Consider the following 25,053-nt stretch of genomic DNA (forward strand, 5'->3'; position numbering starts at 1 on the left):
GCGCCGCCCCCGCTAGCCACGCCCCTTAGAGGGGCCGTACCGGAAGCGCTGGAGACCACGCCCGGAAGCCCCCTTCCCCTCTGTGTCACCTCTCTCAGGGCCCTCTGAGGTCTTGCAGAACTGGGGGGAAGGGTGCGGAAAGGGGGTGGTCGGCTCCTAGGTCTCCGCTTTGGGCCGCCCCCATCACACACAAAAAAAGACCATTCATTCATTCATTCATTCGTTCCCCCTCCCCCACCACGTGTGGGTGCGAATTTCTGCCCCCCCCGGAAACTCACGTCCCGTCACAGTGGTTCCTGTCAGAACCAGGGGCCCAGGGATGCTCTCAGCTTCATGAGTCAGGCTTGAGCGGAAACACGGAAATGTGTCTTGTAGTTAGGGCTTCGAGGAGTGTGTAGGAGTTTTCCGGACACCTATGGTGTAGTCAGGCGCCCATGTGTGCTGTGTGTGCTAGGCAAGTGGTCAGCACTGAGCTGCATCCCCAGCCCCAGGTGCAAAGTGTGCGACACACCTGGAGCACTCTGGACTGGACAGCACATTTATTCTGCGCCTACTGTATACCAGGCATTTTCCTCAGCCCCCTGAATACGTGCCAGAGGTCTGGGAAGCCGTCTCGGCCTCCCTTATCTGGCTGTTCCACCCAACTTCCTCTCCCTGGGGCAGATGGTGACCGCCAGCTCAGGCCACAGGCCAACGGCCAAGCTCCACTTCCTCTGTCCCCCTCCTCGGCTGCCATTGTTCCTGGGTGGGACCTGGGGGGAGCCACACCCAGGCTCTGGCCCCCCAAATCCCCGGTCATCCCTCCACCCTGCCTCCCTTGTCTACCCATTGATTAGTTCTGGATTCGAACCCAGGCCCTCCTGTCATTATTGATGGCTTGGGCCAAGGCCCTTCTCCCCCCACACACCTTAAGCTTTTGGGGACCAGTGTCCTGAGTATTTGGGGCCTTGAATTTTCCGGTCCCACAGGGTCACCCAAGCTGGGGACCTGGTGTGAGTGTGAGGGTTCCTTTTTCACGACCGTGTAGTATTTCGTTTTTTCTCCTTTCCTTTTATTGTGACAAAATGTATAGCCTACAGCTTGCCATTTATATCATTTATTTTTCTCTTTTGGAGATGGGGTCTTGTCTTGCTAGGTGGCCCAGGCTGGCCTTTGTGACATCCAGCATGGGGTGTGACTTTTCTGGGTGGCTCACGGTGTCATGGGGGACAGAGGGGACAGAGCTGAGTCCTGACCCGATCTCCCACCACTGCCAGGTCTGAGCCCCCAGGCAGCGCCTTGCCTGGGATCCGGTCCAACAAGTCACTGAGGTTATCGCAAGAAACGTGGCTCCAGGGCCACTCAGGCAGGGATCAAAGCCCACGGCTTAGCCCTTTCCCCAGCCCTGTGTGAGTCTATGGGGTCTCCAGCCTGGATGGGCCAAAGATCAGGACATGGGGAGGGGGGACACGGCGGGATGGGGGTTCAGCCCATGTCAGCCAGGCGAGGCGGCCACAGGGCCTGGAGCTCGAGGAAGGCCGGTTCTGGTCATTGTACCTAGGATTGTGAGTGGACATCGCCCCTGCATCCTTTTGTGGAAAGTGCAGACGATTGCTCTTGTACTGCTGAGATGCCACAGAAATGGGGTCGCAGGAAAAACTTCAGAGGAGCCCTAGGGTTTTTTTTTTTTCTTTTGGCGGCACTGGGGTTTGAACTCAGGGCCTCATGCTTGCAAAGCATGTGCTCTATCACCCTCACCCCCCAGCCCTTTTGACTTTAGCTACTTTTCAGATCAGGTATGGTGGGTTTGCCTGGAGAAAAGAGATCTTCCTCCTGCATGTGGCATAGCCGGGCTGGCAGGAGTGCTCTACCATGCCAGGCTTGTTATTTAAGATGGGGTCTCTCTAACTTTTAGCCTGCGCTGGTTCAAATCCCAGCGCTGCCAACACAGCTGCTGTGGGACCTTGGGTAAGTAATGAGCAACTTAATTTTTTTAAGAGTGCAATTTTCCCGAGTGCACACCGGTTTAGGGGTTCACCTGGGGGACACGACACAGCTCTCCACCGCACCTCAAATCCTAACCCACCCTGAACCCACCCATGGCTGCTGCAGCAGTTGCTGCCCCCTGCCGGTCACGCTGGGAATCGCGCCGATTCCCCGCCTCCGAGCCCCTCCCCTCATATGAGTCGGCCTATCCCATTCCTCCGCGCTCTCCTACTTCCCGCCCCCGCCTCATTCTTCTGACCAATCCAGTGGCAGCTTTTCATTTCAGCCAATCTAGTGTCTTCCTTGTTCGCGTTAACCCGCCCTACGGTCGGAGGGGCGGGGCCTGGAACTCGCAACGCGCAGCTTTTGCCTCCGCTGGTCTCTGGGAATTGCACCGAGTCCCTGCCCCCGAGTGTGGAGCTCCGCCTTTCACCTGAGTTGGCCTATCCTATTCGTCCGATTTTTCTTACTTCCCGCCTCCACCTCATTCTTCTGACCAATCCAGTTGCAGCTTTTCATATCAGCCAATCCAGTGCCTTCGTTGTTCACGTTCTCCCACTCTACGCGCAGGGGGCGTGGCCGGGAACGCTCTAGGCGATCCTGCTGCCCTGGTCTCGCTAGAATTACTTTTATCCCCATTTTGCCTCCGTGGATTGCGCGTGGTTACTGCGGGGATGCAGTGGGAGAGCGCGGCTCCGAGATTTACACGCGACCGCCCATCACTGGCCTTCTTTCTTTATTCCAACCTTGACCCTGGAAGTGGGACCCAGGGTCAGGACCCGGGGCCTTGTAGGTGTTTGTTGAATGAATAACTGATGACGTCCGCACTGCAGCCTCTTCTGAGTCAGGCGCTCAGCCCACCGTGAGCCTCAAGAAGGGCTCCGTTCCCGCGCTGCCCCTGCGGCACCTCCCACACAGGACGCATCCTACTTCCTTGTAATAAGTAATACTTTGTATTACTGCCCACCTGACCTCCTCCCCCAGCCTCCTCACCCTACCACGGCCTCCAAAGCTGCTGTCTTTGGGGGACAGCTGACAGCTGAGCCCAGCCTGGCAGGACAGGGGCCAGCTGAGGTCCCAGCAGGTGCGGGTGTGGCTACCCAGGGCCACAGGAAGCTCGCCCCACACCTTTGTCTTTATTTTGTTTTTAGGACAGGGGCTGCCTAACTTTGCTAGCGCTGGCCTCGAACTCACCGTCCTCCCACCTCTGCCTCCATTGTAGCTGGGACCAGAGTCGTAGGCACCACACTGCCCTTTTGAACTCCTGGAAATGGGTTTGCAGGGCAAGGCCATAGACGCGGGGGTGGTGAGCAGGGCCGAGCTGGTCAGGGCGCAAGCACAGGAAGCCATATGGATGGATGAGCGAGTCCAGAACGGTGGAAGAACACCTTAGGGCTGGGAAGTCAGGGAAGGCTTCCTGGAGGAGGGAATGGGTATTGATGAACGTATAAGAGTTTTCCAGTTCCACCAGGAAATGTATGACCCATAGCCTGACGTCTTAGAAACAGGGCGCAGCAAGGACGGAGCGAGGCTCGGAGGGCGACATGACACAGATCCGAGTGACAGGTGGCGAGCCACAGGACTGGAAAAGGAAGATGCACCGGGGCACCCCACCTTCTCAGCGACCTGGGGGCGGGGCCTCGAACACCCCCATCCCAGGCCCCGCCCACCCGCGCCAGTCCCCAGCTCCGCGCGCATGGCCCCGCCAACACACGCTAGGCCACGCCCCTCAATAGGCACCGCCCCCGTTCGACAGCCACGCCTCGCACGGTCGGCCACGCTCACACAATTTGGTAAACGCCCCTCACCAGGCCCCGCCCCCCACCTAGTCTCAGCTCCGCCCACACTCGTCAGCCCCTCCCCACCCGGCCCCGCCCAAACACATTCGATAAATGCCCCTCGCCAAACCCTGCCCCCCACAGTCGTCTCGGCCCCGCCCACAGACGTCAGACCCCGCCTCGCGCTCAGCCCCGCCCACGCGCGTCAGGCCCCGCCCCCCGGCGTCGCGCGTCGGGCGCTGTCCGCGCTCAGGTGCTGAACCAAGATGGCGGGTGACAGCTGGGTCCCGGCGTGAGCGCGCGGCCCGCGCTGTCCCCGGCCCGGCGGTCATTGACCGCCACCCCGCGCCTCCCGGCGCCGGCTGGGAGAGCGCCATGTCTCTGCTGTGCGTCGGAGGTAGGGGTGCGGGCCGAGCGGGCGAGTTCCGGGGGAGGGGGCTGCTGGCTTGGGGCGGGGTGCATGCTGGGTGTATGCGGGGTGCAGTGGAGGGGGTGGACAGCTATTTTGGGGCCAGGACGCCATCTGCACCGAGGCCCACGCCCAGGCCCGTGCTGGGTTGGGGGCGGGGATGGCGGCTCCTCCTGGGGTGCAAAAAAGTCTGAAGGACTTGGGTGGGGGTCACCCCTTACTCATCATCCCCTCCCCACACGCACCCCCCCCCACCACCACCCGCTGGCTGCACGAAGCAGCCCCGCATCTAAGAAATCAGGCTGCGGGAGACCTCGGGCGGCGGCGCGCGCACGCGGGACCCCGGGATCCGCCCCGCCCCCGCCCCGCCGCTCCATTCACAAACCCAGCGTGGACGCGCGTGCTCTTAAAGGGACCGAGCTCTTTTTTTTTTTTTTTTTGAGAGGGGGGCGCTTGGGAGGGTGGGCGGTGGTCCCAGGCCTATGGAGTGAGAAAGTGCAGGGTGCACCCTTTGCACCCCAATAGAGTGGGGAAGGAGAATATGGAGACCTACACCCCCCCCCCACGCACACACACTGGTGCCCCGCATTTCCCCCCCCCGCACTGGAGGAGGGGCAGTGCGGGCTTTCCATTCTGTCCTTTGCTCCCCCTCTCACCCCGGGTTCTCTGCAAGGCTCGACTGGGGTGCAGAAGGGGGAGTAAAGGGGGTGGCGAGGGGGGAATCTCACCCTCAGCTCTGACGCAAACCCGAGGCTCGGCTGCGGGGGCGGGGTGCAGTGGGGGGGCAGCCAGAGGGCGGAGGCTTCCATTGCCTCCAGGAAGGATTGTGTGGGATTCTGTGCTCATCTAGGAAGGCCCACCCTGCCTCCCCCGCCCCCAGAAGAAGAGTGGAGGGAGTCGAAAACTGGGGTGAGGATGGACTAGAGTCCTGAGGAGTAGAGGGTGGCCAGGGTTAGGGACTAGGGGAGGGGGCAGTGGGCTAGGCAGGAGGGAAGCTGGGTGGGGTTCCCATGGGGTCTGTGTTCATCCTTGGGGTCCCTCTCCTTGCTCCCCGCACCCACAAATGTTCATCTGTCCTCAGGCTTGTTCCTATCCCCTTAGACCCCGAGCAGATAGAGAATATAGCACGTGTCTGTGTCCTGGCAAGTGTGCCCCCACAGGCGAGCGTGTCCACAGGCTCACTGGGGTGTGTCCGCACCAGGCTGATGAATTCCAGATACACATGCGGTGTAAAGATCCCTTACATCCTTGGACATGTGCCTGGGTGTATACCTGTCACCGTGAAACACACTTGCATCCGTGCAAGCACAGGCTGAACGCCATGTAGACACACGGCGCCACCTGTCTGCACGTGTGCTCATGTGTGCACCTCACGTGCTCCACAAGCTCACACACACGCCACAAGGCCACGGGCTCGTGACGGCGCACAGGCCCTCTGCGCACCCCTGCCTGCCCTGGCTCCACAAGCAAATGCCACTGTGCCTTTGCCCAAGCAAGCAGGCTGACTGCGCGTCTGCGTGTGTCCCCAAGACCGGGTCAGGCCTGTCCCTGCTCCTCAGTACTTCCTACTCTTGGTAGGACCCCGAGGCTGTGTGTGCCAGACACCACCTGGCTTCTTCATGAATTCACTCTTGGATTTAGAGCATTAATAGAGCACCTACTGTATGGCAGGCACCATTCCTGGCTCTGAGGTCAAAGCCCTATTCCTGGCCACCCTCTCAGTGGGGACCTGGAGGCTGAACCTCACCCGTGGGCTCCCACAGAAGGGCTCCACCTAGCGCCCCATTTATCCAGGTGCGAGCCGGTGGTTAGAGCCCTGTGCCACAGTCACCTACCCTCCCCTGCTCACCTGTGTGCCAGGCACATCCCAGGGGAACCATTGAACGTCCCAGAATCTGTCTGGATTCACCATGCTTGCCCCTCCCCGCTGTGAGGCCACCGTGGTGTGATGTGTGTCCCCATCTCTCCACGGTCCGCCACAGCCCCGCCCCACCCCGCCCTCACCTGCCCTCCATGCATCAAGACTGAGGTCCCTTCAGTCAGAATTCAGGATCATAGAACCCTAAATGCAAGTGGGGGCGGGGGAGGAGCCAAACCCTGACCCCAATGCAAAGTGACACAGTGGTGGCCACCCCACCCGCCCCTTCCAGAGCCCGGCAGTGCCTGTGGGGATCCCGCAGTCCCAACCCCACTCAGGACCCCCCACAGGCCATGGACCGAGCATCCCCACCTGTCCCCCGCCACCCACCGTGGCCGCGGTATAAATAGCCTCACGCAGTGGCTCAGGGCGCTGGGGAGGGCGCTTTGCTTCCGCCCTGCTGACCCTGATTCCGGGGAGGGCGCTTTGCTTCCGCCCCGCTGACCCTGATTCCGGGGAGGGCGCTTTGCTTCCACCCTGCTGACCCTGATTCCGCAGCGGGATGTGACAGTGGCAGGGACTGGCGGGGAAGACCAGGACAGGGGAGCTGCCCCTCCCTTCAACTACCCCTTCCCACCTGGCCACTACCTCCCTTCAGCCTTGTCCCCTTGCCTCCCTTCTCCAAGCCCCTCCCCCACCGCCCTCCCTCAAACCCTCAGACCCCCTCCTCCCTGAGACCCTCCCCCAGCTCACTCTTCCCCAAGCCCCTCCCATAGACCTCCCTCCTCCATACAGCCCTTCCCCCAGACTACCTCCTCCAAGCCTCTTCCTACTGAGGAGCCCCTGACCCTGCTGAGCCCCTCTCCTACCCAGTCCTCCCCCTCCTGGCACAGGGACTGCTGATTGTCCTGGCTGCAGGGCTGAGCCCCTGTCTGAGGACCCGCTACGGAGCCCTCACCCTCCAGCCCAGTGGGGGCGGGAGGACGGGGGGAGCAGAGGAGAGGAGAGGGAAGGGATATGAGGGGGACAGACAGCAGTGTTGGCAACAGACGTGCAGGGGTGGGAGAAATAAAACAGGACGGTAGGATGCAGGGTCACACACCCTGCGGGAGAGATGTAGAAAGGAGTGAGACAGATGGGGGCCAAGAGGGGGCGTCCTCTAGCCAGGGGTCCTACAGCCCTGGCCCCCTCCTGGTTCTGCCTGGCCAGCAGTGCCCACCTCTCCCAACAGCCGTCAGGGGCCCACCTCCTCGGCTCCCACACCCAGGCATGGTGGGCATTGTGCCCGTCCACTCGCGTTAACGCCTGGGTCTTTGGTGGGGAGGTGGGTGCTTGCATAGGAGCTCGGTCACCCCATGACACGCATTTAGAGCCAGCCACTTCCCCGACCACATGGAGACACTGTCTTCATCAGTGAGGCAGACCTTCAAGTGATGCGGACAGAGTAACTGCAGGATGGGAGGCTGTGCATTGTCCAAATACGGTTGTGCTTCTAGGAATTCATCCTTCCGGTGCCCTTGCTCCTCATGATAGCTGGGCACCTGGAGGGTGGGAGCAGTGGGCGTGGGGCGCTGCTGTCTGGCTCAGGGCTGTCAGCGTGGACATCCCTGGTGGCTACACTGGGAACAGAGCAGTGGCTGGGGTGGGACAGCCAGGCTCTCTGGCGGTTCTCAGTGCTTTGGATTTGGTCAGAAGTGCACTTTAGTCACCTACACTGAACAGAAGAGACACGTAAGGGGAGGGAGGGAAAGAGGGTCCTGCTCAGGTTGGGGGTGTGTGTGTGGTGGGTTTTGGGTGGGCCCCGGGGACAGTGGGGCTCTGTGAAGGTTACTGGAGGGGACAGGAAGCATGTGGGGAGGGACAGCCTGTGACAGCTTCCAGTCAGGGCACAGCCCTCACTTGCTCTGGCACCTAGTGCCCCTCTTCTCAGTCTTAGACCCCCAGTCCTGGGGGCATCCGGCAGGACAGACCATGGGGGACAATAGACTGGATCATTGGAAGTCATCACACTCCTCACCCCCACTCTCTCCTCCCACAGGCCCTTCTGGATCTCAGGGTGTCGGGGTGGGAGTTGGGGGGACGGGACTGGGCGCGCTTGCTCCCGGGGTCCACTCTGCTTCCGCTCCAGGTCGGCTGCAGCTCATCTGTCTCATGGCCTCTCTCCCTCCCCGTCCTCTCCTCCTCCTCCCTCTCTCCTCTGTGTCTCTGTCTCCCTTTTCATCTCTGCGTGTCTGTCCTTGTGCCCTCTCTCTCTTCTGTGTCTCTCCCATCTCTCCTTCCTATCTCTGTCTTCTGTTTCTCCTCCCTCTCTGTGTACTCCTCCCCACGTCTCTCCCGTCACCCTTCCCTATTTCTGTCTCTCTCCACAGTCAAAAAAGCCAAGTTTGATGGTGCCCAAGGTAAGTGGCTTCTCTTTCTGCTGTCCTCTGCGTCTGTCTGTCTCTGTCTGTTGGGGACACCAGGAGGGGTCTGGGCCTCTCTGTAGCTGACCATGGGGAGGGTGTGTCCAAAGAGCAAGGGGTACACGGGCTGGGCCAGCTCAACCTGGGATCCTAGCAGCTTGCCTGGGCTTCTGTTCCCAGGTGTCCCCAGCTGACCTGAGCCCGCAGAAGGGAGGGAAGGCAGGCAGGACTTGGATACACTTCTGGTGGGACAGAGGCATGGGCCTGGGAGTTTCCATAGGAACTTTGTTCACCTTCCCAGGCCGTGGTCTGTCCAGCTGCACAGCAAACCTACTGGGCAGAGTTTTTTCCTTTCCTTATTTTTCATTTTGGAGGCTCTGGCGTTTGAACTCAGGGCCTCACATTTGCTAGGCAGCTGCTCTACCACTTGAGCCACTCTGCCAGCCCTATTTCCTATTTGGTGTTTTGGAGATTGAGTCTCACAAACTATTTGCCCGGGCTGCTTTCAAACCACGATCCTCCCGATCTCTGCCTCTTGAGTAGCTGGGATTTCAGGCGTGAGCCACCGGCACCCAGCGAGCTTTTTCATTTTTAATGCGGCTTTTTTTTTTCTGTGCTGCTGGGGCTGTACTGGACTGGGTTGCACCTGCCAGGGTGAACCCCTGAGTCCCCTGAACCCACATCGGTCCCCACATGTTAGCCAGGCCTGGGGGTGGCGGTGGTCAGCGGGTGCTCAGCCCTGACCACTACGCATTGGCCATGCCTGACTGTCGCCCACAGAGAAGTTTAACACGTACGTGACGCTGAAGGTGCAGAACGTGAAGAGCACCACCATCGCTGTGCGCGGCAGCCAGCCCAGCTGGGAGCAGGACTTCATGTTGTGAGTGCCCTCCCCCTTCTCCTGTTCCTGCTCCTCCTCCTCCACCTCCTCCTCCTCCTCCTCCTCCTCCTCCATCTCCTCCTCCTCCTCCTCCTCCTCCTCCATCTCCTCCTCCTCCTCCTCCATCTCCTCCTCCTCCATCTCCTCCTCTTCCTCTTCCTCCATCTCCTCCTCCTCCATCTCCTCCTCTTCCTCTTCCTCCATCTCCTCCTCCTCCATCTCCTCCTCCTCCTCCTCCTCCTCCATCTCCTCCTCCTCCTCCTCCTCCATCTCCTCCTCTTCCTCTTCCTCCATCTCCTCCATCTCCTCCATCTCCTCCTCCTCCTCCTCCTCCTCCTCCATCTCCTCCTCCTCCATCTCCTCCTCCTCCTCCATCTCCTCCATCTCCTCCTCCATCTCCTCTATCTCCTCCTCCTCCTCCTCCATCTCCTCCATCTCCTCCTCCTCCATCTTCTCCTCCTCCATCTCCTCCTCCTCCTCCTCCTCCTCCATCTCCTCCTCCTCCATCTCCTCCTCCTCCATCTCCTCCTCCTCCTCCTCCTCCTCCTCCTCCATCTCCTCCTCCATCTCCTCCTCCTCCTCCATCTCCTCCTCCTCCTGCATCTCCTCCTCCTCCTCCATCTCCTCCTCCATCTCCTCCTCCTCCTCCTCCATCTCCTCCTCCTCCTCCATCTCCTCCTCCTCCTCCTCCTCCTCCTCCTCCTCCTCCTCCATCTCCTCCTCCATCTCCTCCTCCTCCTCCTCCTCCTCCATCTCCTCCTCCATCTCCTCCTCCTCCTCCTTCTCCATCTCCTCTTCTGTCTTACCCACCAGGCCAGCATCCACCCAGCTTGCTGGCTGCCATTCCCTCACAATCTGTCTTCTTTGGGCAGCCAGGGTGATATTTTTAAACCTGGGATCTCATCCTGTCACTCCATGTTCCGCTCTTGTCCATGGCTTGTCAACCTGAGAGTCAAACCCACACTTGCCGCCTGCCACCTGCTCTGGGCCCTTTGCACTGCCACACCCCAGCCAGCCGCTCCTTCCTGTCTTTCCTCTCAGAGCCTCGGGGCCTCAGTTGCCAAGCTGAGTTTAGGGGCATCCTGTCTTTCCCGGGCTTCACGCAAGTTGATTTCTGGCCACACTGCCGTACTGTGAGCTCCAGGAGTCTGGAGCTGGGCTGCTTTCTGTCCCCACTGTGATTTCCATGTTGCAGAGCCCTGCACAAGTAGGTGCTTAACAAATGCTTGTCTGATAATCGGACAAATTCATGACTTGGACCTCCCTGAGCCACACATGTCCTTGGAGAGGCTGTGACAATCCCCATTTTACACATGAGCAAATGGAGGCCCAGAGAGGCACAGCCACCTGCTGGCATCACACAGCATGGCCGGGTCACAGCTGGAACATCAGTGGAGGGACACCGGGCCCTGTGTTGGGGGGCCTGTGAACCCTGGGGATGCCAAGGGCAGGGCCAGCGTGGTCCCCAGCTCACCACACCCAGGTACTGCATTTCCAGGGCACTGCATTTCGAGTGCTTCCTAAGACAAGTCCTTGGTAGGTTGGGACTCCAGGCCCCTCCCTCATCCCCCAGCATCGTTCTTTCCGTTGACCACAGGGAGGGCTTCAGGTGCCCTGAACACCCTCTTCCTGGGGTACTGGGGAACCCTGGAGGGTCGTGAGCACCTTCCCTGCATCGTCAGGGTCTGGGGCTCCAGAGGCCTGGCCAGATGGAGGTTGGGGGTGCATTCATCTGTCCCCACACTTCCCCTCCTGCTGGCACGCCTGGTTCCTCTGATTCACAGCCTCAGTTTCCCTCTGGGCTTCCCAGCTTGGGTGCTGTGTGTCTTCGGGAGGAAGTGGCCTCTCTGAGCCTCCTCTTCCTACAGTGAGATCAACCGCCTGGACTTGGGGCTGACTGTGGAGGTGTGGAACAAGGGGCTCATCTGGGACACCATGGTGGGCACTGTGTGGATCCCGCTGCGGACCATCCGCCAGTCCAACGAGGTGAGTGGTGGGAGGGCCTGGGAGAGCCCAGAGGTCCAAGTGCCTCTGCCACCTCATGGCCCAAAGTGGCTGCTTGAGGCTCACCATTCCGCATTCTAGTCAGGGACAGGCTAGCCAGAGACAGCTTCCCCTCCATGTGGAAGCAGCTCACTGCACTGGACTCCTCCCTCAGGCCTATGCCTGACCTCATGAAGCTGGGGGTGCCTGTGCCCAGCTCTGTCCACTGGCACCATGGGCTACTTGGGACAGACTGGCGACTAGGCATCTTGGGACCAGGCTGAGAGGTGGTGACAGGAAGCATTGGGTTTTAATCAGTGAGGGAATGAATGAGAAGTGAATACAGGTCTCCAGGCAAGGAAGCTCTGATGAAGCCTGGGGACCCAAAATGTCCTGGTTGTCCTCACAAGGGAGGGAAATGTGACCCTCCTGGGCAGCAGACGGAGACTCCACAGTGACCACCCCACTGGGAGATGAAGATGCAGAGGTTCAGAGTGGACCCCGCTTGCTTGCAGGGGTGCCATTTCTGAGCCCTGGGGCACAAGCTCCATCTCTTGGGCACTTTTCTTGCTGGATTGGGGTCAGAGCCCCAGAGCCCCTCACTTGGCAGGGTGGGGATGTGGCCGGGGCCCCTGCCCAGCCTGTGGCCTCCCTCTGGGTCCTCAGCTCTGGGCTCCACACCGCCATGTGGCTGGGACTTGTTTCTCTTTCGGGCACCCAGTTTCCTGTGTGTGAGCGGGGTATGGCGGGGCGGGGTGGGGGACCTCACAGAGTCCCGCCCCGGCCCTGAGCCCCCTTCCCCCTGCCCCAGGAGGGCCCTGGAGAGTGGCTGACGCTGGACTCACAGGTCATCATGGCAGACAGCGAGATCTGTGGCACCAAGGATCCAACCTGCCATCTCATCCTGCTGGACACGCGCTTCGAGCTGCCCCTAGGTGCGGGGGTGGGGTGCGCGGTACAGAGCTTGTGGAGCTGGGCGCAGCCTGCGGTCACCTGCCAGAGAGGCCGCCTGTCTCCCACCGGCTCAGGTCTGGGCCTCCCGGCTGGGCCCTGCAGAGACAGGGGCTGCGATGCAGGAGGGGGACAGAGACAGGACAGACAGATGACAGAGACAGACGAGAGATGAGACAGATGAGAGCAGAGGCTGATGAGACAGACAGAGTCCCAGGTCTGTTTTTCTGGAAGTCCCCAAGGTCCTTGTGGAAGTACCCACGACAGCTCTTGCCATGGACGTCCCCACCCCGAGGCAGCTCCAGGTCGCGGTGTGCATGGCCACCCATCAACCCCAGCCTTTCCCGATTCCCAGCACGGGGTCCCTGTGTCCCCATGTTCCATGTCCTGGGAGCGCGGGGCAGGACTTGGTGGTGGCTGTGTTGCAGACATCCCGGAGGAGGAGGCGCGGTACTGGGCCAAGAAGCTGGAGCAGCTGAATGCCATGCGCGACCAGGACGAGGTGGGCGAGCTTCCTCCGCCTCTGCGCCCATCTGTGTCCCTGCGGCTCCGTCCCCGCCCGCGTGGGGCCCTGGCACCTCTTAGGCAGTGTGGGGGAGCAAGGCATGGAGGCCGCATGGGGCCCCGGCCTGGGGCGGTCGGGTCCCGAGATTGAGGCCAGTCAGGCTGTACAGTGAGACCCACTGGTGGACCTGCCAGGGCTTCCAGGGGTGTGGGAACCTTCCGGAAAGTCTTCTCCCAGTGTCCTGGGCCTCATGCTCCACACCAGCTCCACCTCCACGGCCTGTGCCCCCCATGGCCAGGACCCCAGGACCCATGAGTCCTGGGGAGGCTGCGGTGGTGTTTTCATAGTGGACGCAGGGTGGTGCCAGGTACTGGGCCCGACCACCCCTCTTCTCACCCCTGCCATAGCCATCACTGTCTCTTTGTCTCTCTCTCTCTCTTTTTCTCTTTCTCTCTGTCTCTCTCTCTTTCTCTCCCTGTCTCTGTCTCTCTCTCTCTGTCTCTGTCTCTCTCTCTCTCTCTCTCTGTCTCTGTCTCTCTCTCTCTGTCTCTGTCTCTCTCTCTCTGTCTCTGTCTCTCTCTCTCTCTCTCTCTCTGTCTCTGTCTCTCTCTCTCTGTCTCTCTCTCTCCCTCTCCCTCCTCTCTGGACACTTCCCTCCTCTTCCACAAGGCGAGGGCTGGGAGGTGGGTGGCACAGGCTGCACTGTCCTGGTCCCCAGCTGACCCCTGACGCGGCCCCTCCCGCAGTACTCGTTCCGGGATGAGCCAGACAAGCCTCTGCCGGTGCCCAGCAACCAGTGCTGTGAGTATCCCTCACTCAAGGGGTCCACGTCCATCACTACTACTGGCTGGGGCCTTGTGTGGCCCTGGCCAGCCTTGAACACCTGGGCTCTCGCCATCCTCCAGCCTGGGCATCTTGAGTAGGTGTGACCACAGGTGCCACCACGCCTGCCTGGCCCATGTCTGGTGACCATGGTGGTGGCCGCTCAGGGCGTTGTTCCTCATCCTCGACCCTCTGGGCACTCTGAGGCCCCAAACCAGGTGTCTGTGCACCAGGGCGTCCATTCTTAAAGGACCCCAGGTCCTCTGGAGTGGGGACCAAGTGACAAACCTGTGGCCCCAGGTAGAGCCCCAGCACCCACACAGCCATCCCTAACCCCTGTCCTCCTTTGTGTCCCCCACCCTCTGTGTCCTCGGTGGTGCGGTGCAGCCTGGAGGGCGGGGTCTGGGATGGGCCAGGTGAGGTGAGGGCAGGGACAATCACAGAGCTCCTGAGCACAAGGACAGAGCCAGGGGTGGCTTTGAGCTGGGACTGGAGGCCACGGCCCAGCACTGACCTTTGAGCGTCCCGGGAGAGTGCTGTCACCCGTTCAGAGGAAGCTTTGAGGGCCAGTGAGCAGGACTGTCCTGGGGGACTTTCTAGAGGCCAAGCGGTGGGACTGAGGTGAGCGCCATTCTCTCGCTGGCCTGTGCTCCAAGGCTGTGTGACTTTGGGCCACTCACTTGCCCTCTCTGAGCCCAAATGACAAAAGCCAGCAGCTCCTGTGACTCTTTAACCATAAGTTGGGGCTGGACAAGCACTGAACTCTCGGCTGCAGTGCCCACAGGGCAGTCGGAAAACGGGGACCAAAGTGGGGAGCAGTGGATGCTGACATGAGCCAGGGAGGCGAGGGGAGGGGAGGACATGGCCGCTCCCTGTCACCTCTACATTTGTCTTCACAGGTAACTGGAATTACTTTGGCTGGGGCGAGCACAGTGAGTGACGACCCCTTGGGAGGGGCGGGAGGCCCAGGCCCCGCAGGCCATCTGTGTCTGTCCTCCTTTGTGTCACTCCGTCCCATAGGTCACAGTGGCCCCCATCACTCAGGAAATCAGGAAACCACAGGTGCCTTGGTCAGGCTGGCTTTGCCAGCAGAAATGAATCCGAGATTTTTCAAAAGACAAAATGATTCAGGAGCACAGCGGAATAGCTGTACTTATAATTATTATTTTGGCAGTACTGGGGTTTGAACTCAGGCACTTGCTAGGCAGGTGCTCTACCACTGGGGGCTCCCCTGACGCGTGGCAGCGGCTGGGCCTCGTGGCTGCCTCATTCTCACACCTGCAAGGCTAGATGTGAGCGCTCGCCCTGGGCACCGGGGAGTCTGAGCGCTGAGCCCAGTGGGTCCCCCTTGCTCCCCTGGGTACTGACTTTAGAGAAACCAACTGCCCGATGGGAAAAACCCATTCTGTTTTTCAGAGAGCCTGGGTGTTGATGTCACTCTCACCTTTCAGCCAAGGACTTTCTCTAATTTGTCCCTGCCCTCTTCCCATCGTAGGACATACCCCACACCCCATACTGTAGGTCCAACTTGACCCAGAATAGACAGCGTGAGGTGTCACCTCCCTCGTCGTGGAGCCTATACCTCTGTTAACATGGCCGCAAGGCTCTGTCCATCCTGATAAAATTGCCCCACCATGTGGCCTCCCCACCTCACCCCATCCTTGTCTTTCCAGATGACGACCCTGACAGTGCAGTGGACGACAGGGACAGCGACTACCGCAGTGAGACCAGCAACAGCATCCCGCCCCCCTACTACACGACCTCGCAGCCCAACGCCTCCGTGCACCAGTACTCGGTGCGCCCTCCGCCCCTGGGGTCCCGGGAGTCCTACAGCGACTCCATGCACAGCTACGAGGAGCTTTCGGAGCCGCAGGCGCTCAGGTAGTGGATGCGGGAGGACGCGGGTTTCTGTGGCTGAGATGTGGGGGATCCACAGTTGTGTTTACATTTAGTGCAGTGAGAAAACCAGTTGCAAATGACCCATCTCTGTGCACTGTCCAGCACGAGGGCCGCACGTGTCTTCTTAGAGTTAAATTTAAGTCGAGTGGAATAAGGTTTCAGGCAGTGTGTGGAGCCCATCCTTGGAGTGTGGGTGAAGTGTCCAGGGCAATCTCTGGGCTCCAGGTGGCCTCAGGGGAGCTGGCTGACCTTGCAGGAGTCCATGGCTGGTTCTGGGCAGGGCAGGCAGTGAGTGGAGCCAGAGTTCATAGTCACCACTATGTGGGGGAGGCCTGGGGACCACAGGGCCCTCCCCAGCCTGAGAAAGGAGGCAAAGGCTGGGCACCTTTGCTGCATGGACTTTGTAGTGCAGCCAGCAGAAGGCGCTCTGGCTACTCATTGCCATGAGCCACAGGACCAGCCTCAAAAAGCAACCAACTGAAGAGACCACAGACAAGGACCTGAGGGTCGAGGCCTTATGGTCCCTACAGTGTCCCAGGGATGCCAGAGTGGAGGTGGTGTTTAATGCAGAGATGACAGCGTTTGTTGATTGACTGCATGACAGTTAGAATCAGTGTGGTTCATATGTTATCCTGCCTGCCTTTGGGCAGAGGCTGGTATTTCTTTCTGGTCATGTCAAGGATGACCAGTGCATATAAGAGGAGGCCTGATCTGGCCAGAGGTCACCGAGGAAGTGACCATTCAGGGGGTTTTGGGGAAATTGGAGTTTGCCAGGTAAAGCAAGCAAGGGAGAGTGTTGCCGGTGGAGGGCGCAGCAGGTTCGAAGGCCCAGCGGTGGGCACAGGTGAGGAACAGGAGGAGGCAGTGTGGCTGGAGTGAGGACATGAGAGCAGGTGCAGGAAACAGTGGGAGGTTGGGGCCTGGGCCTCATGGGATGTGGCTGGAGTTTTATCCCGAGGTGTGGAGCCATGGTGGGACTGGAGAGGGAAGGACTGCACTGGGATTTGGGATTCCAACGGAAGCAGAGTTGACCGGGGCAGGCTCGAGTGCAGAGCCCAGTGGGGTGGGGCGGTCCACAGATGCACTTCCTGTTCTTCTTGGTTTTTTATTTTTTTGGTGCTTGGATTGAGGCCTTGGGTCCCATCCCTAGCGTCACACACCTTATTAATGTGCTCAGTGTAGCGTAGCTCCTGTCCCCTGACAGACCACAAATGCCACGGGAGCATTTGTTCACGGCTGTGTCTCTTGGGGTCCGCTTGGTTCCAATGAGCTGGTGCTGCAGCCTGGCTGGGGCTGGGTGCCCCGTTTGACCCCGCCTGACCCCGTCCTCCCTGCAGCCCCACGGGCAGCAGCCGCTACGCATCCTCCGGGGAGCTGAGTCAGGGCAGCTCACAGCTCAGCGAGGACTTCGACCCCGAGGAGCAGAGCCTGCAGGGCTCGGAGCTGGAGGACGAGCGGGACCGGGACTCCTACCACTCGTGCCACAGCTCCGTGAGCTACCACAAGGACTCCCCGCGCTGGGACCAGGACGAGGATCTGGATGAGGACTTGGAGGAGCTGGAGGATGAGGAGGAGCTGGAGGACGAGGAGCTGGAGGAGGAGGAGGAGGAGTTGGAGGAGGAGGAGGAGGAGGAAGTACCCGACGACCTGCACGGCTACGTCCAGCGCGAAGACATGCCCGTGGTCGAGCCCAAAGAGTTCAAGCGCATCAGCCTCCCGCCAGCCCCCGAGAAGGAGGCCCCGCTGGTGCCTGCTGAGGCCCCCAAGCCTGCCTCGCCGGAAGTTGTTCCTGGAGCAGAGGGGGCACCCAAGCTGGAGCCCCCCAAGGCTGAGGAGAGGTAATGGACAGGATTGAGGGCCAGAGGGTTGTCACAGTCCCCAGTCAGCGGGGCCCTGGGGAGTCGAGTCGGAGCTGTCACAGCTTAGGGCTTGCTGGGGTCAGAGAGGCCATGAGAGGGTCTGAAGGGTGGGGCAGATGCGATTAGGAGAGGCCACAGGGCCAGGGACTGTGGGAAGGGACGGGCTGCACAGACAGAAGTAACCACTGTGTGAGAGGCACAGGGCTCAGGCTGACAGCCCGGCAAAGCCCATCACAGTGTCCCTGACACCCAAAAGGTTGGGGTCATGGAAAGCTGGCCCTGGTAGCTCATGTGTTCCTTGGCCTAGTTTCAGGCCACGAGAGGATGAGGAAGGCCAGGACCAGGATTCCATGTCCAGGGCAAAGGCCAACTGGCTTCGCGCCTTCAACAAGGTGCGGATGCAGCTGCAGGAGGTGAGTGAAGGGGCAGTCGTGCCCTGCCGGCCCCACCTACATCCTGCTGGGTCCCGCCCACAGCCTGCCTGGCTCCGCCCAGTGCCCCCCCTCCACAGCCTGCCTGGCTCCGCCCAGTGCCCCCCCTCCACAGCCTACCTGACTCCACCCAGTGCTCTGCCCACAGCCTGCCTGGCTCCGCCCAGTGTCCCGCCCACAGCCTGCTTGGCTCCGCCCAGTGCCCCCCCACAGACTGCCTGGCTCCGCCCAGTGCCCCGCCCACAACCTACCTGACTCCACCCAGTGCCCCCCCTCCACAGCCTGCCTGGCTCCGCCCAGTGCCCCGCCCACAGCCTGCTTTGGCTCCACCCAGTGCCCCGCCCACAACCTACCTGACTCCACCCAGTGTCCCACCCAGAACCTACCTGACTCCACCCAGTGCTCCGCCCACAGCCTGCCTGACTCCGCCCCATGTCCCGCCCACAGCCTGCCTGACTCCACCCAGTGCCACAACCCTACTCACAACCCAGCTGGCCCCAGTCAGTGCTCCCCCACACCTTCACCTTGCCTGACCACGCCCAATGCCCCACCCACAGTTCTCCTGGCTCCACCCAGCAGCACATCCACACCCAGCTTGACCACAGCCACTGCCCTGCACACACTCAGTTTGGCCACACCCACACCCAATTTGATCATACTCAGCACCCCATCCACACCAGCCTGGCCTTGCCAACACCTGTAACTGACCTCTGGCCTGGTCCTGCTGTGTGTTGTAGACCAGAGAAGTGAGAGTGGGGGAGGAAAGTCCCACAGTCAGGGTACCCAGGCGCCTCCCCATTCCTGGACCCTCACAGCTCCTTCACAGATGGACAAATTAGGGCCCAGAGAAGCCTAAGAAACTCCCTCCCCATGGACAACTGGGCACAGGATCCAGTCCAGAGGGGACACACAGTGGATGTGCTGTGTGCTGGGACAGGAGGCTAGCATACTGACCACGTCTGTCTGTCTGCCCTGCAGGCCCGGGGAGAAGGAGAGATGTCCAAGTCCCTGTGGTTCAAAGGCGGGTGAGTGGCCTGGTGTGGGCAGGGAGGACGCTCTGAGCATAGAGCTCAAGGGCTGTTTGCAGCTGGGCTCAGCCCGGTGAGGTTGGGATTGTTCTACTTACAGGGGAGACACTTTTCATTTGTTTGTTTTGTTTTGAGACGGGGTCTCACTGTGCTGCCCAGGCTGGCCTTCAACTCCTGGGCTCAAGCGACTCTCCTGCCCCAGCCTCCGGAGTACCTGGGACCACAGGTGCCACTGTGCATTCAGGAAATGAGTCTAAGAGAAACCAGACACAAATGCCCACGTTCCTCACTTGCAGCCCTGCAGAGTGGCTTTTGCTTCGATTTTGCTTTTAAACTCCTCAGGCTCTCACTACAGTCACGGGCTCTTTAATTAACGAGAGCTGCTTAGTATAAACGGAGCATGCTGTCACTTGCAGCCACTTAGGCTACCAGTCTGCAGGCAGTGGGGACGGTGAGCTTGGAGGGTACACAGATAATTTTCAAAATGGCAGTGCCCGCCTTCCGTGTGTGGCCGTGCAAACACGGGTGGGGAGGTAGCAGCCAGGATTCCAAAAATAATAGAGCAAGTGAGCTGACCGGAGATGGTCTGGGGATCCCTGGGCACGTGACTTATGGGGAGCCATCCAGGCAGCTGTCATTCAGCCTGGTCCCTCTCGAGGGGGAGGACTTAAGCAACAGAAATTTGTCCTGAGGGCTCTGGAGGCTCAAGGTCAGAAATGGGGGTGTTGGAAGGAGGGTGGAGCTTCCTCGACTCCCCACGCTGGGGTTTGTCCCAAGACCTTGCCATTCTTGGCTTGTAAATCCTCCACTCCAGTCTCTACGTCTGCTGTCACGTGGCTGTCTTCTCCCTGTGTCTCTTTTCATAAGGACACCAGCGTCTGGGTCAAGGGCCACCCACCCCATGGGCCCTCATGCTAATTAATTCCATCAGCAGCTGCCCCCTTCCCAACCGTTGAGGCTCAGCATCTTTGTTCTGGGGGTCACAGTTCAACTGTGGGCCCCTGGCAAGGCTGTGTCTTGCCAAGCCTCATGGGACTGTGTGAGGCTTGGGACGCCCTGGGCCCTCAGTGTCCCTGTGTCCCTGCAGCCCTGGGGGAGACGTCATCATCATCGACAGCATGCCCGACATCCGCAGGCGGAAGCCCATCCCGCTCGTGAGCGACCTGGTGAGCGCCGCTGGCCTGTGAGCTGTCCGTGCTCCTGGGGGGTGGGTGGCCTCTGGACTAATGAGTCTCATTCCTGCCCCATGTGCTTCGTGGACACTGCAGGCCATGGTGAGTGACGGACACCTGGGGTCTGCGCAGCACCCCCGGGGGTCTTCAGCTCCCCGACCGTGGGCTCTGGGGACCTGGGGTCATGGCGTGCCGGTTTCCCTGTGCCCGTGACCATCAGGAGGAGTGACCCGTCCTGTTGGGGAGGTTGGGTGTGGGTCACTTCTGAACTCCCGCTGTCTGTCTGTCTGTGGCCCACTTGCGGTCGGCGGTGGGACGCCATCCCGTGCCTTCCTCTGTGACCTTCGGCCCAGTCTCTGGTCCAGTCGAGAAAAGCGGGGATCACCTCCGCCTTGGCCTCCAGCACGCTCAACAACGAGGAGCTGGTGCGTGGGGTCACGGCCCCGCTGGGAGAGGGGTGTGACAGGCGCGGAGGGGTGTCCCGCCGCCCACGCCCCGCCACCCACGCCCCGCCCCGCCCCGCAGAAAAACCACGTTTACAAGAAGACCCTGCAAGCCTTAATCTACCCCATCTCGTGCACGACACCGCACAACTTCGAGGTGTGGACGGCCACCACGCCCACCTACTGCTACGAGTGCGAGGGGCTGCTGTGGGGCATCGCGCGGCAGGGCATGCGGTGCACGGAGTGCGGGGTCAAGTGCCACGAGAAGTGCCAGGACCTGCTCAACGCCGACTGCCTGCAGCGTGAGCGGGGGCGGGGCGAGTGTGAAGGGGCGGGGTGAGTGTGCGGGGGCGGGGCGAGTGAGGAGGGGTGGAGTGTGCGGGGGCGGGGCTAGAGAGAGGGGGCGGGGTGAGTGAGCAAGGGGCGGGGCTAGGTGAGGCGGGGAGGGCAGGGCAGGGTAGGGCAGGGATGTGCCGGCAGGAAGGGCCTTGAGGAGGGCGCAGCTCCAATGGCAGTGGGCGGTCAGGAGCCCCGCGAGGCAGCTGCAGGAGAGAGGCCCAACTGGGTGACTCCTGTCCTCGTCCCTGTGTCCGCAGGGGCAGCGGAGAAGAGCTCGAAGCACGGCGCGGAGGACCGGACGCAGAACATCATCATGGTGCTGAAAGACCGCATGAAGATCCGCGAGCGCAACAAGCCCGAGATCTTCGAGCTCATCCAGGAGATCTTCGCGGTGACCAAGGCGGCGCACACGCAGCAGATGAAGGCGGTGAAGCAGAGCGTGCTGGACGGCACGTCCAAGTGGTCAGCCAAGATCAGCATCACGGGTGAGGCGGCCATCCCGTGCCCCACGGGTGCCCCAGGGCGGGCCGAGCCCTGCGCTCCAGGTCAGGCTGTGTCCCGTGTCCCCGCAGGCAGCCTGGCAGTGTGCAGCCTCAGCCTCCAGTGCCCGCTTGTGTGTCTGTCTGTCTTCTAGTGGTCTGTGCTCAGGGCTTACAGGCAAAGGACAAGACTGGATCCAGTGACCCTTACGTCACCGTCCAGGTTGGAAAGACCAAGAAACGGACCAAAACCATCTATGGGAACCTCAACCCTGTGTGGGAAGAGAATTTCCACTTGTGAGTGCCGGCCTGGGTCCCTGTGGGGCTCTCTGCTGGGGCAAAGGGGTCCAAGACCCAGCCCATGGCAGCTGCCTGATTCCTGCCCTTGCCTCCTCCTTCCCCCCGCCCCACACAGCGAATGTCACAACTCCTCTGACCGCATCAAGGTACGTGTCTGGGATGAGGACGATGACATCAAATCCCGCGTGAAGCAGAGGTTCAAGCGGGAGTCGGACGACTTTCTGGGGCAGACAATCATCGAGGTGCGGACCCTCAGCGGCGAGATGGATGTGTGGTACAACCTGGGTAAGCGAAGCCAGGGCCCTGGGGAGGGAGGGGACCCAGGAAGCCAGACAGCGGGGGTCCCCCGGGAAAGGAGGCACCGCCTCAGGAGGGGCAGGAGAGGACCCTACTCTGATGGGGTGGCGAATGTTATAAACCCAGCCTGAGGGGACCACAGCCTAGGAACCTCTTACTTTCATTTAGGGAGGGGGACAGAATGTGCATACCCTAGTTCATCAGGGCAGGCAGGAACTCCACCTGCAGATCTTAGGCTGAGGAGAGAGGCCCAGACCTGGAATCCGGCTTCAGAAGATGGGAAGCACAATCCAATGGGGGAGGCGGGGTCTGAGAGCTTGAATGGGGGTAGGGGGAGCCCAGAGTCACTAGTATAAGTAGGGAGACAGCCTCCAATCACAGGGGCATATCAGGGTGGGGCCCTGTGTGAAGAAAGGATGGGCACAGAATTCTAGCCTGAGGGGAGAGGCACAGACTGGGGAGCCAGTCTGAAGTGACAGAAGGGTAGCTCGGGTCTGGAGGGTTACTGAGTCACGTGGACGTTAGAGTAGTCCGGGGCTGCCCGGGACTCTGTAACGGGACTCTGTAATGTGGCTGTGCACTCCGTCCTGCAGACAAGAGAACAGACAAGTCTGCAGTGTCGGGTGCTATCCGCTTGCACATCAGCGTGGAGATCAAAGGCGAGGAGAAGGTGGCTCCCTACCACGTGCAGTACACCTGTCTTCACGAGGTGAGGCCCGTGGCGCAAAGCCCTGTGAGCCCTGCACCTCCTCTGGGAAGCCCTCACTGACCCCCAGGCCAGCCCTGCCCCCTCCACAACTCCCGTCGGTCTCAGTCTGTCTCTCCCACTGTCTGGGGCTTCCACAGAGAACCACCTAGGACTTGGTTTGTTGAACGAGTGAGTGGGTGGACGTGTGCGTGATCAGTACATGGTGGGCAGAGGGCTGAGTAGATGGAGACCGCTGACTTGCTGGGCAGGTGCATTGACAGTGGATGATGGGTAGATGGGTGACGGGTGAGGGGTTGAATTCTTACTAGAAGCACAAGTTACTAGGGGAAACAAAGATGGGTGATGGATGATTGAATTTATGGGGGGATAGATGTGTGGATGGAAGTGTGGCTCAGTTGTTGGAAGAATGACTAGGTAGGTGACGTTTTTGGCAGTTGGATGGTGGTTGGATAGGTGAGCTGGAGGCTGAGTAGGAACAGATAAGGAAATGACGACTGAATGGGAGGATGAAATGACTTCCTTTCCTCTTGCCCCCTGGTTCATTGACACCGTGTTCCCTGTGTGGCAGAACCTGTTCCACTTTGTGACAGACGTGCAAAACAATGGCGTGGTGAAGATCCCAGATGCTAAAGGGGATGATGCCTGGAAGGTTTACTATGATGAGACGGCCCAGGAGATCGTGGACGAGTTTGCCATGCGCTATGGCGTTGAGTCCATCTACCAAGCCATGACGTGAGGGCAGGGATCAGGCAGGGCCCTGAGTGGTTGCCTGGGGTGGAGGGTCCTTAGGAAGAGGCTGTGCTTCCCTTAACTCCCTTGTTGACAGGTGGGGATGGGGACAGAGAGCCAGAGGTAGCACTGACGAGGCAGCTAGGTGGTCAGAAAAACAAGACAGGCCGGGGTGGCTTTCTGCCTGTGATCTCAGTGCTGTGGAGGTGAATTTGAGGCCAGCCTGGGCTGCACAGTGAGACCATGTCTGAAAGAGAGAGAGATGAGTCAGGCGTCACAGAGAAGCTCCGAGGCTGAGTTGGCAGAGTCAGTTGGGGAAGAGGCGGCGACTCAGGTCTTAGGGCCATCCCTGGGGGACTCGGCTCAGCCCCGGCCCATGTCCCCTCCCTCCACAGCCACTTCGCCTGCCTCTCCTCCAAGTACATGTGCCCCGGGGTGCCCGCCGTCATGAGCACCCTCCTCGCCAACATCAATGCCTACTACGCACACACCACAGCGTCCACCAACGTGTCTGCCTCTGACCGCTTCGCCGCCTCCAACTTTGGGGTCAGTCCCGGGGTCAGGGCTGGATGGAGAGGGGAGCCGGACCTGTGCTGCTTGGGACGGGGGCTCCTGGGTCCCCAGTCTAGGACCCACTTGCTGTGTGACTTTGCACAGTCCTCGCCTCTCGCTGAGCCCGTCTCTCTGTGGCACGCCGGACACTGCACGCAGACATCAGGGTTCGGGGGTGGATGGGGCGCCAGGCGTAGACAGCGCAGTTGGTTGTGCCTGCTGCATGGTTCCCTCCTCCCTGCAGAAAGAACGCTTTGTGAAGCTCCTGGACCAGCTGCACAACTCCCTGCGCATCGACCTGTCCATGTACCGGGTGAGCACAGTGCGTCTGCGTGCAGGCCTGCAGTGTCACCTGCGCCTGGCCACTTCCTTGGCCCAGGGACTCGTGCCCCCAGATGCCGTCTCCCACCCTGGCAGCCTGTCTCTTACCCTGTCTCCTTGCTCACAACAGAACAACTTCCCCGCCAGCAGCCCCGAGAGGCTGCAGGACCTCAAGTCCACCGTGGACCTCCTCACCAGCATCACCTTCTTCCGCATGAAGGTGTGCAGGCTCCCAGGCCTGCTCCGCCTCCTGCCCTTTAACAGCGATGTCTGCGTCCACCCGCCGTGTTGTCCCTCCGTCCCCTCCGCCCCTCCCTTCTGCTGGGGAGGGAGCCCAGGGCCACGCACAGCCTACTGCCAGTTGTCAGCTGATGTCACTGGGGCAAGGCCATAGCATGCTCTGTGGGACACCTCGGCCCTTACGCCACCCAGAGCACTTGTGGCTGCTTCTTGGGGTGCCCCTTGTCTACACTAAGCACTCCACCGTCCCTCTCCCCCTCTCAGGTCCAGGAGCTGCAGAGCCCCCCGCGAGCCAGCCAGGTGGTGAAGGACTGCGTGAAGGCGTGCCTCAACTCCACCTACGAGTACATCTTCAACAACTGTCACGAGCTGTACAGCCGCGAGTACCAGACAGACCCGGTGGGGACCCTAGCGCAAGTCGCCTCCATCTTGTCCCAGGGCCCCCGGCATCTAGTGTACAGTGGGGCTGGGTCTTAGAAACGGGAAGCGGATCCAGTAAGAGAAAAGCTCCCCTGAAGTCTAGTCCGGTACCGAGCGCTTGGCATACAGTAGGCGCTCAGTAAACTCGGTTGCTGAGCTGAGTTCGGCTGAGAACGGTGTAGCCGCCACTCCTGAGATGTTGACTGGACCGAGTCCTGTGATCGGGGCTCAGCTTTGATGGTTTCAGCTCAGCTTATGTGACGTCATTCCTGCGCACGTATC

General features: G+C 60.6%; 1 protein-coding gene across 6 annotated transcripts in view; it reads left to right on the forward strand.

The window, feature by feature from the left end:
- Positions 1–3,984: 3,984 nt before the first annotated feature.
- The window catches only part of LOC141420285 (protein unc-13 homolog A), a 41,476-nt gene continuing 20,407 nt past the window's right edge, over positions 3,985–25,053 (forward strand). For 4 of the 6 annotated variants that reach the window (XM_074064559.1, XM_074064561.1, XM_074064562.1 and 1 more), the window contains exons 1-24: positions 3,985–4,140; positions 8,380–8,409; positions 9,193–9,292; positions 11,161–11,278; positions 12,087–12,210; positions 12,655–12,728; positions 13,478–13,532; positions 14,453–14,485; positions 15,227–15,434; positions 16,790–17,290; positions 17,619–17,724; positions 18,721–18,767; positions 19,858–19,936; positions 20,296–20,367; positions 20,468–20,687; positions 20,982–21,209; positions 21,359–21,500; positions 21,619–21,788; positions 22,394–22,509; positions 23,078–23,241; positions 23,634–23,784; positions 24,035–24,103; positions 24,242–24,331; positions 24,616–24,750. In XM_074064559.1, the coding sequence (XP_073920660.1) occupies positions 4,119–4,140; positions 8,380–8,409; positions 9,193–9,292; positions 11,161–11,278; positions 12,087–12,210; positions 12,655–12,728; positions 13,478–13,532; positions 14,453–14,485; positions 15,227–15,434; positions 16,790–17,290; positions 17,619–17,724; positions 18,721–18,767; positions 19,858–19,936; positions 20,296–20,367; positions 20,468–20,687; positions 20,982–21,209; positions 21,359–21,500; positions 21,619–21,788; positions 22,394–22,509; positions 23,078–23,241; positions 23,634–23,784; positions 24,035–24,103; positions 24,242–24,331; positions 24,616–24,750 (3,054 nt within the window). In that variant the 5' untranslated portion in view covers positions 3,985–4,118. The remainder of the gene's footprint in view (positions 4,141–8,379; positions 8,410–9,192; positions 9,293–11,160; positions 11,279–12,086; positions 12,211–12,654; positions 12,729–13,477; positions 13,533–14,452; positions 14,486–15,226; positions 15,435–16,789; positions 17,291–17,618; positions 17,725–18,720; positions 18,768–19,857; positions 19,937–20,295; positions 20,368–20,467; positions 20,688–20,981; positions 21,210–21,358; positions 21,501–21,618; positions 21,789–22,393; positions 22,510–23,077; positions 23,242–23,633; positions 23,785–24,034; positions 24,104–24,241; positions 24,332–24,615; positions 24,751–25,053) is intronic. The other 2 variants (XM_074064560.1, XM_074064564.1) reach the window with 1 other exon arrangement.

The sequence above is a fragment of the Castor canadensis genome, unplaced genomic scaffold (assembly GCF_047511655.1).
Source record: "Castor canadensis unplaced genomic scaffold, mCasCan1.hap1v2 HAP1_SCAFFOLD_88, whole genome shotgun sequence".
Lineage (NCBI taxonomy): Eukaryota > Metazoa > Chordata > Mammalia > Rodentia > Castoridae > Castor > Castor canadensis.